Source organism: Anabrus simplex, chromosome 1 (genome assembly GCF_040414725.1).
Source record: "Anabrus simplex isolate iqAnaSimp1 chromosome 1, ASM4041472v1, whole genome shotgun sequence".
In the NCBI taxonomy this organism is placed as follows: domain Eukaryota; kingdom Metazoa; phylum Arthropoda; class Insecta; order Orthoptera; family Tettigoniidae; genus Anabrus; species Anabrus simplex.
The window spans coordinates 798,396,898-798,415,409 of record NC_090265.1 but is presented as its reverse complement, the minus strand read 5'-3'; the positions used below and the strand labels follow the sequence as shown (position 1 = coordinate 798,415,409).

The 18,512-nt window shown below is 37.8% G+C and overlaps 1 protein-coding gene across 5 annotated transcripts in view; it reads left to right on the top strand.

The window, feature by feature from the left end:
* Window positions 1-18,512, top strand: part of Cbl (E3 ubiquitin-protein ligase CBL) — a 468,900-nt gene that overhangs the window by 231,603 nt on the left and 218,785 nt on the right. For all 5 annotated transcript variants that reach the window (XM_067136287.2, XM_067136286.2, XM_067136285.2 and 2 more), the window contains exon 6: window positions 3,240-3,380. In XM_067136287.2, the coding sequence (XP_066992388.2) occupies window positions 3,240-3,380 (141 nt within the window). The remainder of the gene's footprint in view (window positions 1-3,239; window positions 3,381-18,512) is intronic.

Below are 18,512 nucleotides of genomic sequence, written 5' to 3'. Positions count from 1 at the left end.
CTGAAAAAATTATAGTACCATATTTCTCCGAATCCCAGATGACCCTCACCTTTTCCTTCAAAAAATTTAAATATCTGAAAGAGTGCTTTTAAAATCATATGAATGCCTTTCTTATACAGTACACATTTCAGACTATTTTTAGACGCTGAACACTGGCTTTAGTTATGGCGTATTCCTTTGTGGCTGCACAGTCAGGCCTATTCTTCATTTCAGTGGGTTTAATAACCATTAACTTAAAATTGTCATCATAAAATCGAACAGAACCTGTTGAAAATTTGTCTGCAATACCTATTCCGCGCATCTCTATAATATGACTATCCATCAGGAAAATATTCTTGCTTACTATAAAACTGTTACTTTCACTCTGCGTCAGGTAAAACTGGCTGACGCTACACACACGTCTCACTTGCTGGGTTCAGCCAACTTCAGCAACTAGCAATGTATATGCCTAATTGTGGACATTGAAGGTCAATGAACTAGTTTATTGCGCCGCGGTAAGGTAATTCCTCCCTTGCGTTGTAAGTGCACATTCCTCACGATTTCATGTTCGACTTTTTTAAAGCCTAATATTGGCTTTAGTTAGGCCTATGCCGTATTTTTTTGCGGCTGCACAATTATTCTACATTTCCAAGTGCTTAATAACCACTTACTTAAAATTGGCATCATAATATCGATGAGAACCCGTTGAAAATTTGCCGGCAATACCTGTTCCACATATCTTTACAATACGACGATCCATCGCGAAAATATTCCTGCTATCTACAAAATACAATGTCATTCACTCTTCAGTGTTTCCCGAGATCCGTTGAAGTTACACATAGGCACTGTGACAACCGGTCGCCACGGCTAGCGAAGTATAATAAAGAGACGATCATTTACTGTCAACGAGTTTTGTGTGCGTGCGTGCGTGCGTGCGTGCGTGCGTGAAAAGGAGTAGCGTGGCTACTGCAGTAGTTGCCAGTGGTGTTCATTACTGTTAGGCCGTGAATGCAAGATGACCGTTGATTATTCACATGAGATTCTGAGAAAAAAATTGTCGTCTTTGATTCGGAGAAATACGGTATCACTCCAGAGGATTCTGTGCTTTCTTTTTCAAAAGGCACCACCTAACCTAACCGTATATGTATCATGAGAACATTTTTCAAACATATGTAGGGAAATAACTTCCTCACTAAAATTTACATGGGAATAGCCTTTACAAAATTTAACTAGACATGAGAAAATATAAACTATCCTCCGAAATCAGTGATGTACTCTGTCCTATCTTGTGGTGCATCACATTCTTACTTAATTTCGGTATATAACATTAAAATTAAGAGATCGTTTACTTCAGCCTTTATTTTTAATGAGTTAACAACTGCTTTCGGCAACGTTATTTACATATTTATTACGAAAACATGTTATCCTCTTTCATTTCGAATTTTCTTCAGAGAACAGCAGTAGACGGGTATTACTAATCAACTCCAACATTGCCTTTGAATGTCGACGAGAGAGCGCTCGCAAATGCACATAGCGAGAAAACTATACCTTACCGAAGTTGATCGATCGCATTTTGTGGCAAACATTTTAGTTTTCTTATTCAAACAGCGTCACTTAACCGTACTGTATCATGAATACAAATTTCTACCACCAGTAGAGAAATACCCTTCTCGCTATAAATTTATATGATAATAGCCTTTCTGAAATTTAACTGACCCGAGAAAATATAAACTGACCTCTGCCATATTGAGGTGTATTCCATCCTTACTTAATTGCAGTATTTAGCATTAAAATTAAGCAATCATTTACTCAGCCTTTATTTTTAACGAGTTAACAACCGTTATCAGACACGTTATTTACGTTTTTTCGCAAAACAGTTCTTTCATTTTGAATTTTCTTTATGGAACTGCAGTTAACGGGTATTACTAATCGCCTTTGAATGTCGATGAGAGAACTCGCTAGGGGATAGTGAGAGGAAGTGATACCGAAGGGGATTAATCGCTGGGGCGCATAAATATCAGTAACAGAAAAGTCGCTTGCAATAACGGATGTGTCAGCGATAGGACTCTCGCTGTAACCGAAGGATAATACATAGTTTAATATAGGAATTTTGAAGGGACAAACAATAATTGTCGTTACAGTGGGGTTCTCGTTATATGCCGTACTCGCTATAGCAGACTTTTACTGTATCTGAGTTGCTTCCAAGCATTTGTCACTTGTGTTACATGGACCTAAAAGAAATAAAACTTTGTAATTATATCCTGAATAAGAAAATAAAACAGTTATAGGTTATTCAGATTGATATAGTTTACTTCACTGGACCCACGAGTAATTCCGTAATTCTGCTATGTTTACAGTTTCAAATATATTTACTAATAAAATGGAAAAATATGGAGGTCTTACATGATGAATTCTCAGCCATGGTTGCAAGCTGATATCTAGACCTATTATGTGATAATTATTCTTACAGCTAGTTACAGCAATCACTTTATTTTATATCATGCTTATAAAAGTCAATTATACTGTCAATGTATACTTCTTGAAGTGAAAAGTAATTGAGGATATCCCTTACATAAACAAACCTTGAGACTGGATGGACATGATCATGTACATACTATTATACACAGATGACACATCAATGGAAGGTTACCCAGTGAAACTATTCCCATCTAATCATCATATGTGCAATTTATTTTAGATATTAATAGTTCTAAACCATACAACAATGTTAATTTACTAATAAAATGGAAAAATATGGAGGTCTTACATGATGAATTCTCAGCCATGGTTGCAAGCTGATGCCGATTTATTCCTCTACTTCCATGAGTTCCCGATAGATGGTACTAAGTTACCAAAAGCAGAAGCAGGGAAGTGCATGAACATGGACAAACCATTTCAAAAGTTGTAAATAGACTTGAAGCATTAGAAAAAAAATGCAGAAAGCTGTGTACATGATCATGGACGCTGGGTCCGAAAGAGTTAATAGCTGTAGCACAGCTGTTGACAGTGATTTGTAATGACATAGAAGCTTACTTAACGTCACAGTTAGATGCTATTCTATTAAGGGCCAGTTTAGCAAGACTCTAGTGAAATTCTTCATTGTTTCTTTTCATTGTTGTACAATATCATGACAATTATAAGATTTTAGTATGATGTTTAGAGTTCTGGTATTTAGAAATGTTAATAACACCTGACTCTGGTAATATCTGTGTATTTTCTGAGAAAAGTTGATTTATAATGTTCTCTCTTCCTCGCTATAGGATTCGGAAGGTCAGGGGTGTCCTTTCTGTCGGGCAGAAATCAAAGGAACCGAGCAAATCGTGGTAGATCCATTTGACCCCAAACGGCAGCACAAAGCGGGCTCCAATGGCAATTTAGTGGACTTGGATGAGGATGAAGAGGTAGCTGAAGCATCTGAGTAACATCTGGCATTTGCTTGCTCTTGTCTTGTTCCAGCTTAGCTTTGTATCAGCCCTTTTGCACTTCCTTGTTCATTGTCTTGCGTTTGTGGAAGGTCAAAAAAAGTTTATAAAATGGTTTAGCTGCAATTGAGGAGGAGATGGCTCTGTTTGCAGGACAGATATATTAAATGCAGATTCACATCTCTCTCATATACTATAAAAAGGATGCATCATAATGGAGTTCCTTTCTGATTTTCATATGCTTTTCATAATCATTGTTTAACACTTCCTTGCTGGTGGGCACTGGAAAGGAATGTGCTCAGTAATTTAATTCACATGAAAGAGAACAAAGGTAGTGCAGTTGGGCTTTTTCTTTTGAGTTCATATCTTTGCCAACCTTGCATTCAGTAAACCATGTTTATTGTATTGTTGGTGTTTATCTTGTGATGAGGATCAGTCATTGCATTTGAAGAAATGAAAATGTTGCAGTCATTCAAAACAAAACATTCCTTAATATCAATTTTTATCATTGAACAGTGATTGAACAGCTTGTTTTTGTTTTATTAGCAGCTTGCATGTATGTGTATTGATGGATGTTTTAAGCTATAAAGACAGGTTTTGAGCACAGTCCTGGAACAGACTGTCATTATATAGTTATTTTAAAAATTATGCTCCCAAACCTTCTTAACACTGGTGCTGAGATAAAAATTAAATCAGAAAGTAAGTACATATGAGCTGTTTTTTGTCAGATAATAATATTTGCATAGGTGTTTTACTGCATGCACAGTGGTATGTTGTATTGTTGGTGGGTGAAAGTGTTGATTCAAGGGCTGGGTCATTACCCTAAATTGACAGTAAGGAATAATGGTGTTCGGGCTAAATGTTGCACGGTTTTGATTGCTTAATGTGTGGAGTGATATATTGATTGGGCATGGTTTTCATGGTAATCTCATACCATGTTATGTACCTAGTGAAAATTGCAATTGGCAAACTATTCTAGGACAAATACAAACGATGAACTGGAAACTTAGGTGTACATTCATCTATTTAAAGTAACCCAGGATGTGAAAAGAACCTTTTGAATTCATGTATATTAATAAATTAATTGGTTGAGGTTCTTATTATGTAAGCATCTCCTTTTTGAACTTTTTTATTGATACTTTAGGAGGTCAAAGTTTCCAAAGTGCCAGTTAGGTATTTTTCATGTTATTTTTAATGTAAAAATTACACCTTTTTTTTTGTATGAAAGAAGGTGAAATGAAATTTAAGTAGGTTATTTTCCAATGAAACTAGTTCTGTATCTCTTAGAATGAGAGCATGAGGAAATAATTCATATTCTTACTCTCATTCCTATGGGCTATGATAAAAATAATTCTGTGATTTGGGCAGGTTTTAATAAAGCAGTTGAAGAAAAGGAGGGAAAAAACAAAACAGTTATTATTGTCATTATTATTATTATTATTATTATTATTATTATTATTATTATTATTATTGTACACTTGTACGGTACGTTGTATTCATGTACACTGTATAATTATTATACGGATTGTAGCCTAGGTATTACAGCCATTTCTTAACCCCTCAGGCCAGTTTTGCATACACATGTACACTTGCGCTTAATGGCCATTGCAGAACAGTGTGCTGTATACATGCACACCCCACACAGTATTACGCAAAAGCGGTATTTATACGGCATCTGTCAAGCATTGATGGGAATTTCATATACCATTTGGTTCTAAAACCCTTGATCTTCCGGACCATCTATATTTAAAACAAATATTTCATAAGCTTGTCTCTTCATATATCATTGAAATGAGGAATAATTTTCCTTACACTCTCCGCTGAGACAAAATAGAAACATTAGACTCCTAGGTGCCTTTATCTTGATTGCTACCTTTGTTAAGAATTTAACTTCTTATAGTCAAAAGAGAAGGTGAATATTGTCAGATTAAGTAACAGTAGGCTGGTACCGAGCTCGATAGCTGCAGTCGTTTAAGTGCGGCCGGTATCCAGTATTTGGGAGATAGTAGGTTCGAACCCCACTGTCGGCAGCCCTGAAAATGGTTTTCCGTGGTTTCCCATTTTCACACCAGGCAAATGCTGGGGCTGTACCTTAATTAAGGCCACGGCCGCTTCCTTCCCACTCCTAGCCCTTTCCTGTCCCATCGTCGCCATAAGACCTATCTGTGTCGGTGCGACGTAAAGCAAAAAAAAAAAAAAAAAAAAAAAAGTAGGCTGGTACCATGAAATATGTTAGGGTCTTTGCGTGCTCTTTCAAGTTTTGAAATTAAAAGTGCTCTTCACAGAGGAAGAAAGTAGTGTGAGCAGTTTTGCTAATATTTCCGATAGTGCAGAAAGTGATGTAGATTATGCTTAAGAAGAATTTTGGTTATTGAAGATGTGGAACATGTTGGTGCAGCATCTGCCAAAAGTGATACTCTGTGGGTGCAGTACAAGTTGCGAACTACATATGGCGAGCAGAAAATTCCTTTAATTGGCAATTGGGGAGTTCAGGTTTTCATTCGTGTTTTAGAATTCCAATATAAATGGTCTGTTATTGGACATTATGTTCCACATTTTCAAGAACCGAAAATTCTTCTTGAGCATAATCTAAATCACTTTCTGCACTATCGGAATCATTAGCAAAACTGCTTACACTGCTTTCTTCCTCTTCTAAGAGCACTTTTGATTTCAGAACTTGAAAGAGCCTAGCAAGCATGAGTTTTTGTAAAAGAGACCAAGTCTTTCATAGTGCTTTGGCACTGCTTATGCCTCCAAGTAGCGTATGCAGTGGCCTCCACTACAGGGTCTCTCTTATAAAGTAAGACCGAACGCCCGGTGTTCGTACTCTGCGCCATGGCAGCTGCCTCAGCTGAACTTATGTCGTGCGTGACCGCCCTGCTTTAAGCGTATTTACAATCTTATATGAAATCTTACCTCATAAAAGATGCTGGAATTGTCTTCCTTCCTGCGTTATATAGGCATTGTATCTGGTAACCACATTCTGGCTGACGCGAGTGAGTTCTGCCACTGTAATGTTTCGGATTTCAACCGTAACGTTTTATTTCAGTTCCTCCAATGTATTAGGATTTGTTTGATGCACTTTTTCTTTCAGTTTACCCCACAAGTAAAAATCACACACTATTAGATCTGGAGAACGAGGGGGGAATAGACCAGTACCGATCACTCTGTCTGCAGACACGTCCTAGATTGTAAGAAGGGAATCTAATGCTGTATGAGCAGGGGGCTGAATCTTGTTGAAACCACCCGTGCAATTTTTCTTCTTCTGTTTACTGATATTCAATATGTACTAACAGCACACCAAACATCAATCTTCCTATCATAATGAGGGACTTCATAAACACTATTAGGATTTTTGGCACAGCAATAGCGTTATGAGTGTTCACATGACCATTAAGTGAAACCAGAACTTTTACATACGAAATACGGTGTTGCAATGATAACTGTCTCACCATGTTAACAGCTGAGACTCAGACTGGCGACTGATGCTTGCTAGGTCGAACACATACTGGCTGCTTGCAAGGTAAAGAACTATGCGCGCACCTCCCATACTGCAGCTTACGTCTCGCAGAGTAAAATCGCCACTTTGACGGTCTTAGTTTATATAAGATACCCTGTATATGCACTAGCCATGCATCTTGGTAGGTGTGCTAGTTACCAACTGATGAGCCCAAATTGGCAAATGGGCGAAATGCTTGCAACCAAGAATGAGTTAGCTGGCAAATATAATGTCCAGTAACGGACCATTTACAGTATCTTGGAATTATGAATTTATTCATTCAGGACAAATATTTCTGATTCCTGATGAGAATCAGTATTCATATCATAGTGTTTTAGATGTGTTTTTATCCTTCTTTGATTAGGAGGTTATAAATGTCTGGAAGCGAAGGTAGCGGGTTAGGACCTGGGGACCCATGACAGGTGGTGAAATTTATGTGGCACTTGGTCTCAGTTGATGTGTAAAGTGCAGAACCTCACTCTGAGAAGTTATTTCAAAAAGGATGCATTTCTGGAGTCTTCAGTCCTTCTACAAACTATGAAACAGGATCAGTTTGAACTTATAATGTGATTCCTGCATTTCATTGATAATAGAAGAGCTGACAATTATATAGGCCCTCCAGAATCATCAAAATTCGAAACATTAGAATCAATGAATCTTAAACTGTGGAAAAGTCAGTTAAGCCTAAAACCGTGTATCTCTGAAAGCCGTAAAGTTTGAAATAAATATGTACAGACTTTAAAGATCATCTTCGAGTGCCCACTATTCACATCTAGGGACATTTTAATGCTGCCTGGAGTGCAGAAGCTAGGCCATTTAAATGCCTGCCTGATAGGTTAAATAGATCTCTGTAAGGGTGTGACGATGTCTGCAGTACTCGGTACTGCATGTAGATGGCGTGGAAGAATTTGTTGTACGTGAGTTTAGGGAACTCTATAGACAATACATATAGTCCCTAAATCATAGGAATTAACTGTTTACAGTTAAAATTCCAGAGTTTAGTCAGGAATTGATTTTAGCACTGCTGGACAAAAGACTGATGTATTAACACTTAGCCATGGAGTCAAACAAAAATATCATCCTAATCACTTATATAGCATTTGTTATAATGACACTTGCTTCCTCATATTTAAGTATTATCTTTCCTAGTTGTATTTGGTAAGTGGCTATTTTTCTTGTATGTCCTTTCATTTTCTATTTTTATTGGACTGTAAGTTGAGCCAGCTTCTCTTACATTCTTGTTCCTAGATCCTGATTTTGATCTGTAATAACATATTTATAGACTGAGCATTTCCAGATATATTTTGACTGTGCATCTGAGGTTAACACGTTCAGTACCTGCTTCTGAGCGGGACACTTGAATGCCTGGACCAGCCATTTTCATGCCCGGTTCACTTAACATGCATCACTTAATAAAATTTATACCATTACTCCTGACCTGTAAATGTTAGAAACATGATATTTTGTGCTTACTTCTAGAAAACATTGAGCGTGCGATACTTGTCACAGGTTCTAAAATAAGTCTAATTTTATACAGTCTATCTGTACTTTCGGCATAATGATTACTGTCACTGAAATGAAGAAATGAAAGAATATGAAGGAAGCGTATTTGGGACATTGTTTTAGAAAATATCGGAGTATGAAAAACAGGGTCTTCGGTCCAGTACAGTTTTATATCAGGCTTTTGGACTGTACCTGTGAAAACATCAACCCTAAAAACTATTTCAACTCAGAGACATCAATCGGTTTCCAGGATTGCATGATCGAATACTTTGTGAAAGGACGGGACGCCACAAGTCCTTCACGAAAATACTCATGTAACTCATTATATCCTGCTCATTTTCTACTTGAACGTTTATACCTGAATTCCCTGTAAATGGTGGAACATGTGGACAATAACTAGGATGATATGTATCAGGCACTTCACTTTCTTCTATAGGCCTATCGGATTTGGGAATCGGAATTTTCTCGTCACTCTTACTTTCACTATCCGAGTCTATTTCAGGAATAAGTTCATCACAGAGTCTTCATTGTGAACAATATCTAATAGTTCTTCTTCCGTAAGAAACATTGTTTTATAAGCCATTATAATACACTCGGTAAGAACGACACGCACTGCATCGGAATCTCATGTACCGACTTGACGTGCGACGAAGTACTGAGATTTTCCCGCTAAAACAGCTGAGATAAACGTGAGCCCACTCAACGCGAGGGTTATCTCAACAAGGTCAACCAACTTTCTGCTACAACCAGTACCACTGACTAGGGTGTATGAATGCATAGATGACGATATAAACTGAATTGCTTCGCGTGGAACAGTAAACGTCTTAGGTCGTCCACGGTCCGCAATGAGTTAAGCCGTTACACAGTCGGGCTGAGTGGCTCAGACTGTTGAGGCGCTGGCCTTCTGACCCCAACTTGGCAGATTCGATCCTGGCTCTGTCCGGTGGTATTTGAAGATGCTCAAAGATGTTGGCCTCATGTCGGTAGATTTACTGACATTTAAAAGAACTTCTGCAGGACAAAATTCTGGCACCTCGGCTTCTCCAAAAACCGAAAAAGTAGTAAGAGGGATGTAAAGCAAAATAACATTGTAAGCAGTTACACTGTCAAATTGCATTTCAAAGTATCTATGTTATTTAGTACTAAAATATTATTTGGAAATAAAAGATAATAAATCATATTTCTGATTTATGTATAGGAGAGATTAAATGTGAGAGGTGGTTCGTTGGTACTAACTGCTTTGCTAGAATACCTGAAATAAAAGTATTAAAACCAGTGTGAAATGGTAGTTTTAGATGGTGAAATCAAGCTGTGAAATGTTTTTAAGGTAAAGGAGCTATCCTTTTGTAAAGAACATCCAGCTTAAAAGAATGAATTGATTACTTTAAATGGATTATCACACAGTGAATGGAGAATGTCTCAAGATAACTGGGGATGTAGCAGTAGTTAATGCTGTGCCTGGTAGGACCATGGACAGAAGCCCTTTAGGCTCTGTGTCAGCAAGATTGAAACACTTGCACACTTCCCTGGTTCATGTCAGGATAGAGAGATTATGCACATCGCTGAATGTTATCAAATAAGAACCTTTAATTGGCCAAGCCCTCAGAAGAACCAGATTTACTGTCCAGTGGAAGCACTTGAAGGTTCTGTGGGATTTCCTACAAAGACAACAATGTAGGATGTTTAAATAATCCAACCGTCTGCCTCAAATCCTCTGAGATAACCTGACGATGTTGATTGTGAGAAGGGAATATATGAGGCCACAATTCCATTCTACAAGCAAGCATCATGCTGATTGGGAGTTGGGGCACTGTATAGAGAAAATTTGTTGATTTCAGCAAAATGTTGTATGTACCAAATTCTTTGAGTGACATTACACTTTCTGCCTTACAAATATCAATAAGTATTTTAAGAAACCATCTGTCATTTTCTTTTAAAATTCAATAGATTTTTTCTTCATTTTCCCATTATGCACTTTTCGCTGGTACAAAGTATACCTTGTCGTTTAGGCAACCTCTAAATTGAGGAAGTGTTACTGTGTAATAAATATTTACAAGTAAAGGGAAGTCTATCACACATTCATTATGTTATACTGGAAAGCCCAGTGTTTTGAGCTAGCAGCCCTTGTTTGCTCTTTGTTACACAAAATATTCAGGTAGTATACCTGTAGGAAATAAAACACACTGCTTGCTTTACATTTGCAGAACACTTTTTTATGAATTGCTGCTGAGAAGTTAAAGAATTCAGAATGGAAGATATTCTAAGCTTGCATTTAAATAATTTGTGTAATCATATGAAATAAATAACATACTCAGCTATTTGTGAAGTAGTTGAGATTGTGAATCTGCTTCTTAAGTGCGGCCAGTATCCAGTATTCGGGAGATATTGGATTCGAACCCCACTGTCGGCAGTCCTGAAGATGGTTTTCCGTGGTTTTCCATTTTCAGACCAGGCAAATGCTTGGGCTGTACCTTAATTAAGGCCACGGCCGCTTCCTTCCCAGTCCTAGCCCTTTCCTGTCCCATCGTCGCCGTAAGACCTATCTGTGTCGGTGCAACATAATGCAAGTAGTAGCAGTGAATCTGCTTTGTACTCTTTGCCTAATGCAACTTCTTCTTTTCTTATTGTTTTCAGATCTAATTTTGTTTGTGATATCATATTTTTCCAAGTTTTTCTGGAAACGAGAATGCTCAAGCATTCAATTTTACATGACTGAATGGCGCGAGTTAGCTGCATGATAATGGGTCGTGTAGCTGTAAGCTTGTATTTGGGAGTTGTTGGGTTTGAACGGTAGCCCTGAAGATATTTTTCCGTAGTTTCCTATTTTCATACCAGGCAAATGCTAGGGTTGCCCCTTAAGGCAATGGAAACTTGAATGTGTTAATGCAACATTAAATCCCTGGGGAGAAAAAAAAAACCACCACCACCACACACTGGCTGTCTATATGCCCAGTAGTAAGATGTCCTTAAAGGCAGGTACTTTTTTTTCTTTTAGCAGAATGTTTATCTTCCCTCTCATGAGTTTGCTTTACCAGTTAATGAATTACATATGGCGTTCTTTCCTTGCGCACATTATGCTAATTGTTTGTGGTACTTCGAATGATGGTAACTTCTGTTTCTAAGAGTGGTCCATGTTAAATTTTTGTTGCCATTGATGCTTTCACGGCCCGTACTTACATTTTTGTGTTTTTTAAACAATTCATGGACTTTTCCAGGTACAGTGGGCTAGAATTTGAATTTTAATCTTTCTTTGCTTGGTTCTTGAATTCCCACCAAAAATCCCTTGCATAGATAGTATTCAAAACTGATCTTAAGATCTTATAATTTGAGAGATCATTCTTCTCAAGTCCCATCAAAATACTCATTTAAGTAATAATCATTTAAACTTAAGGAACTAAAAATGGTTTGTGTATATTTATCTGCTTTTACCTAGAATGACTGTCGCTTGAGTCATATCTCTATTGTGCCTATCCTGCGTCTTGAATGGCCCAATATATAAATGAGCAAATTTTGAGAAGAATCTTGTCTTAGGATCAGAGATAGCAGGTTTCTTTATTAAAACGTAAGTTCCAACTTCCAGTGGTTTTCGAAATCTCCTATGTCTTAATTTCTTCGTTTGCTTTTCTGCTTGCTTTACCATGCGTAACCGAGCTTGTCGAATGTTCTCCTCAGTATCAGGTAATTCATCCGCAGATCTATGAATGACATCGTTCCAAGGACGTTTAGGATGACGATTCATATGAATTACACTAGGGATATTGTTTATTGATTTGTGCCAAGTGCTATTTATACATTCTGCAATTGTCAGCGGAAATGTTGCCCATGCCCAATGGCGTTCTGGACAAAAGATTCTGCAATATTTTGATATCTCCCGCATAATTCTTTCAGCAGCGTTCGATTCTGGATGTCGTATCGAACTGAATCTATGCTGTATGTTCATTCTCTTTAACGCTTCAGAAAATTCTTTCGACGTAAACTGAGTTCCGTGGTCAGTAATAATGCAGTTCAGCTTCCCCATCTCTGGTATTACATGTCTCTAAACTTCTGATAATGGATTTAGAATTTGTTTTTCTAATCGGCTGCAGAGATACAAATTTTGACATGAGATCTAAAACCACAAGAATGAAATGGTTCCCACGTTTGCTGACGGGTAACATTCCGTACAAATCCATTGCGAACATATCTTTCGGTTTTCCGGTATTATAGGGATTGGTTGCTGATAGAGGAGTATAGAACTGTGCTTCACACATTGGCAAATATCGCACGTTTTAATTATCTTCCTGATGGATCTTCTAAGTCCAGCCCATGTGAATGTTTCTCCAATGGTTGCTATAAGTTTATCTACTCCCCCATGACCGATCGTATGATGCACGTACCACATTAGTCTACATCTTAGCTTACGCGGAACAACTACTCTCAGTTTCTTTCTCTCTTTATCCATGAATTTATACAAGAAGTTGTTGTCATAAATATAATCAACTGTTGGCGTATTTATCTCTTGATTCTCCGGATCATTATTGGCTCCTTGACACTTCTCAATTATTGCTCTTAAAGATTTATCATCCAGCTGTAAATCCGACAAACGTTTTAAATCTTCGACACATTCCTCATCCTCAACTCGTCTCTATAACATTGATTTCCCGTACGTCTTCTGGCGGGTTCTTGCTCAAACTATCGGCTAATATATTTGATTTTCTGGTGCAGTATTCTATCTGGAGATCAAATTGTTGCGCATACAAAGCCCATCTGGACACCCTTTCACTTGATAACGATGATTTCAGCACAAACGTCAAAGCCTTATGGTCGGTTCTTATAACAATTGGGTACCCATAGATTATTTTCTTCCATGTTTGCAACGCATAGATGATCGCCAGCATTTCCAGCTCCGTAGTGGTGTATTTCATTTCATGGGAACGCAGCTTCCGGCTCACAAATGCCAAATATGTCTTTGCATTATTCTCAGCTTCGTCTTCCTGAAATAAAGCGGCTCCAACTCCGATAAGTGATGCGTCCGATTGTATAATAAATTTTAAATTGAAATTTGGGTAGCCTAGTTTGATACTATTGACCATTAGATCCTTCGTCTTAATGAAAGCGTCGTGATGGCGTTCATTCCAATGCCATCGATTATTGGTTTTTAGTAAGTCCTGCAACGGTGCCATGATGTCTGTATAACCTGGACAGTGGTTAGTAAAAAAGTTTGTCATACCCAAGAATTGTCGAATTGTTTAATCCTCCTTGGTACTGGGAATTTGCATATAGCCTGAATCTTTAAGGGATTAGGTTTAATACTAGTTCCATCAATCACGGGTCCGACAAATAAAATTTCTGGCTGGCAAAACTTGGACTTGGTCCTGTTAACCTTAAATCCTGCTTCATTTAAGTTATCTAGCAAATGTTCCAGTTTCACTACGTGCTCTTCAAAAGTCGCGGTCACTAGGACAATATCGTCGACATACATAATAATGAACTCTTTGACTTCAGGGTCCAAGTTCTTGTCCAAAGCTCGGATTAATGCCGCTCCAGAGTTGCGCATACCGAATGGGAGTCTCAAATACGTACGTCTGATTATCAAATAAAAATCCGGTGAATAGCTTGGATTTTCCTTTCAAAATTATGTGGTAGTACGATGATGTCAAATCCAATATTGTGAAGAACCTCATTCCCTTAAATCTTTTGATAATCTCCTGGATTAGGGGGGCCTTATCATATTCAGGTATCACCCTCAAGTTCAGCTGTCGCGCATCCAAGCATACTCGAATAGATCCGTTACTTTTTCTTACTATCACCAAAGGGCTAATGTAGGGAGAATGCATTTTCGAAATAATCCCATTCTCAATCATTTCTTGGATCACCTTTTTAGCTTCAGGCATATATTTATCAGGTACCGGATACGGCTTTGACTTGAATGGTCTCCAATCATTCACCAGCAACTTGTACTCGGAATTCTTTATTGCACCTGGTTGGTTTTTAAATGCGCTATCATATTTGTTTAATAAACTTATTATTATCTTCCTTTGCTCGGCATTACCTCCTATTCCTTTATTTGTTACAGCTTCTTGTGAATTTTCTTGGTCATACCTCTCCATAATCTCTTCCATTAACTGCATTACCCTTTCTATCGAGGTATTCATAGTCTTTTGCAGCTCACACGTCCTTTTATTTTCAATCTTAGCTGTGACATGCGTCTCTTCATTATTGTTCCTAATTCTAATTTCCTCTCTATTTAAGTCGATAATATTATTATGTTCCCTTATAAAATCCGAACCATTGATTAAGTTATGTTGAATTTTATCCATCACTAAAAAAAGGATGTTCAATTGTAATTCTCCCAATTTCGACAGGCAGATTTGTACTTTACACCTGGCGACTTTAACCGGTATTATTCCTCTTATTTTTACATTCGCCACTGGTATTATGGGAATTTGTGCTCTATGTTGCAACTCTGAGAAAAGCACCTTGGAGATTATACTAATACTGGCGCCGGTATCTAACGATGATGTCTTGATGCCCAATACTGTTACTGAAATGATGGGAAGTCCTCTTTTTGTCTCAATTCCATCCGATTGGCGATCTTCTAATAATTCTTCTGGTTCAAACTCCCAAGATTCGATGTTTGTAACTATCCAGTCATGTTGTCTATCATCTTGTTCTCTAATATCTAACTCATCTTCTCCTGATCCCAAATGACGTTTTTTTTTTTCCACCCCGTTCCTTTCCTTAGTGTTATCGTCGAATGGTTCTGCTCCAGGATTAAGCGCCTTGTTTATAGCATCTTTCTTCTGTTGCTGTTGATATTGTAAGTTTGTTGCACCTACGCAATCTGTGTTCATCTCCTGGTTTTGTATCGCATCTTCCCATCGCTTTGCTTCTCCCTGTCTCGTTAATTCCTCAAGGTATTTCTTTTTCTCTTGGTCCATATCCTTCTCTTGATTCTCATTTCTCTTATTCGGCCTTCCTTGATATCCATTCCTATGATAAGGCCACCTATCTCGATGATTATTCCATCGCGATGTCCTACTAAATCGTGGATATCTTCTGTTTTCATTTTGAGGTGGTTTCCATCTCCGATATTGCTGACTATCTTCCTAGTTTCTATATTTTTCCTGTCTCCCTCCTTTCGAACAATGGCATCGATTACTTCCTCTATCTATTTCTTCCGAATCTACAGGCGTTGTAACATTCACAGTTGGATCCACATGCCTCACTATCCGATTACCAACCTGCGTATTTGTACTATCGAGCTGCCTTAGGATTGCTTCGGCATGCACCGCGGATTGTACATTTGCTGCGGTCAGTAACCATTGGACATCCGGAGGAAACTGCTTGATTATTGCTCGAACCATTTCTAACTCCATTGGCGGTGAATCTAGCTCTTTCAACCGATGAAATTGCATAGTGAAATAGTCAGAGAAACAACTTGGTCCACCAAGAGAATATTTCTTAGTACAACTCTAATCTAACATTTTGCTGAACGTCTATACCCCAAAATCGTTCTAGGAATGCCTGTTTGAATCCAGCATAGTCCTCGAAGATGTACCTAAATGCCTTGTACCAGATTAATGGTGCTCCGTCTAAGCGTCGTTCTACTGCTTTTAAGTTTTCTTTCTGGCACTATTTTAGCCTCTCAAAAGTATTCTTCGATCTCACGAATAAATCCACGAGGAGTCATCCCAGATTTTATATTTCCTGTGAATTTCTTCGGCTTATCCTCATTCGTGCGAATAACGTTGATTATCTGGGTTCCGTTTCCCGCATGAGTAACGCTGTTTTCGCTACCGTCAATGTTATACATTGGTATTTCAAATTGATATTCTGCTTCTGTCCTTTCATTCTCACTCAATGACTGTCATTCCATACTAGTCGATACAAGCTTTTTAGTCGTTTCATTATCAATTTTCAGATTTTGTATGTCTTTTTGTACTGTCTCTAAATTGTCACTGAACTTCTTCATTTGCTGCCCCATGAGAGTTTGATTTTCGTCTGACTCTTCAGTGATTGAATTGAACTTGCTATTAATATGCTCTCTTGCTGTCGTCATCTCCTCGTAGACATTCCGATTGGCTTCTTCGATTTCTTCCGACATTTTCATAAATTTATCTTCCCAGCTGGTATTCGATTCCGCTATTTTCTCTTGCATCGTAATCACTTCCTCTTTCAACTCTTTTATATCATGATCAACCTGTATTTGAATATCGCTAACATTTACTTTAAACTTAGCCTTCAGTTCAGTAAATCTCTCATTAATTTCCTTCCTATTCTCATTAATGGCCATCGTTACTTCGTTTCTTAAGTTCTTCATGTCTTCTTGTACTTCAGACATTCGTGACCCTAGCGATATTATTTCTTCCTGCATGAGCTTTAGGTTTTGTTGAACAACTTCGGTAACACCGCGTAGATTTTCCTGCATCTTATTTTGGATAAGCTCTTGATTTTCTCTAATTTCTGTACTAGTAGCCTCTTGCCTTTCTTGACTTTCCTTTCTCAGAGTTTCCTGAACTTCACGGATCTCTCTTACAGTTGCTTCCTGTCTTTCCTGAGTTTCTTTCGAGACAGTTTCTTGAGCATCATGAATTTCCCTTGCAGTTGCTTCTTGCGATTCTCGCATCTCCTTCATAGCAGCCTCCTGTGATTCTCGCATTTCCTTTGCAGTAGCTTCTTGTGACTCTTGCATTCTTTTTACAGTAGCTTCCTTCGATTCTTGCATCTCCTTCATGGCAGCCTCTTGTGATTCTCGCATTTCCTTTGCAGTAGATTCTTGCGCTTCCTGTACCTTTGTCATTCTTCCTGCCAATTCCTCTAGCAACGTTTTAACTTGCGTCAGTGATGCCATTATTGTTTCGTTAATAATAACTGAGTGTTTTAAAATGTCTCTATGTTTCCTAACAGTTCCTCAAATGTCGCCCTATACCTATCACTATTCCTACCTCAACTAACAACAATCAAAGATTAATTGCCTAGGTTCTGATGAACCTGTAACAATAACTGCAATGCCAGACATGAATGAACAAATAATCCAAACTTTTAACCAGCAGAGTTAACATTATTGGTTTATCCTTCCAAATTTTTATTTGCCTTATTGAGCCTTCTTGTTACTATCATCTCTCTTCGTATCACGTAATTTCGAATCATATACGTGAGTTTAATATCATACTACATGATTACATTCAAGCCTCAGCTCGTATATTCCTTTGCCAGTATTATTGTTCCCTCGGAGGACGTCAAGATCATCACGTAAAACATACTCAAGTCTCACATTGGGCGGCCATTAAAACTTTCTAATACCTATGTGACCATTCGTGGACATGAGTGGTTCAGAAAATGATAAATTTCTTCAGTTAGACCTCGGCTAGAATTCAACGGTTCGCATGAAAATCCACTCAAGGGCATGGCCCTTCGACGAGTACCGGTCACATCTCATCATACATCAGCTGAGAGAAAATAATTCTATGTCCTACCTAATTATATATATATGCTCTCAAACTATCACTCAAGAAATGAAAATCATCATAAAAGTTTGGAAGGACATTCAGTTTAATTAAATCATTCTAAGAAAATATAATAATAAATATCTGAATAGGCAACATGACGGAGAAATATGATTAATACAAATTCTATCACACTCTGTTGGTTCCAAACATCCATCTTTAATACTTTACTCAACATTAAATTCAAATTTTTGGATAATTCGTGACAGTCTTTAAAATGCTTTTATCATAATGAAATTATTAATCACTCAAGAAAATCTGCCAATCATCAAGTCTTTCACTTTTGTTCATTCATTTGGATCACTTTTGCCCATAGTTTGTCCTCCCTGTTCTATCTATTCTGTCATTTAAATGTCTGTCTAGCTAATAAACAACTTGAATTCCCTTGGCGGTTAATTCCCTAACGTAGTATAGAATCATATCTGCTAATTGACCAAGACACAAGTAATTCCATAGATAAATAATCACAGGGCCGTTACACTCATCAAGATGTTCAGCATCGCCACACCTGGAAATTAACAACTGCTAACTACTGACACATACAGATGATGATGCTTGTTGTTTAAAGGGGCCTAACATCGAAGGTCATCGGCCCCACTGACACATACAAATAGAACAAAA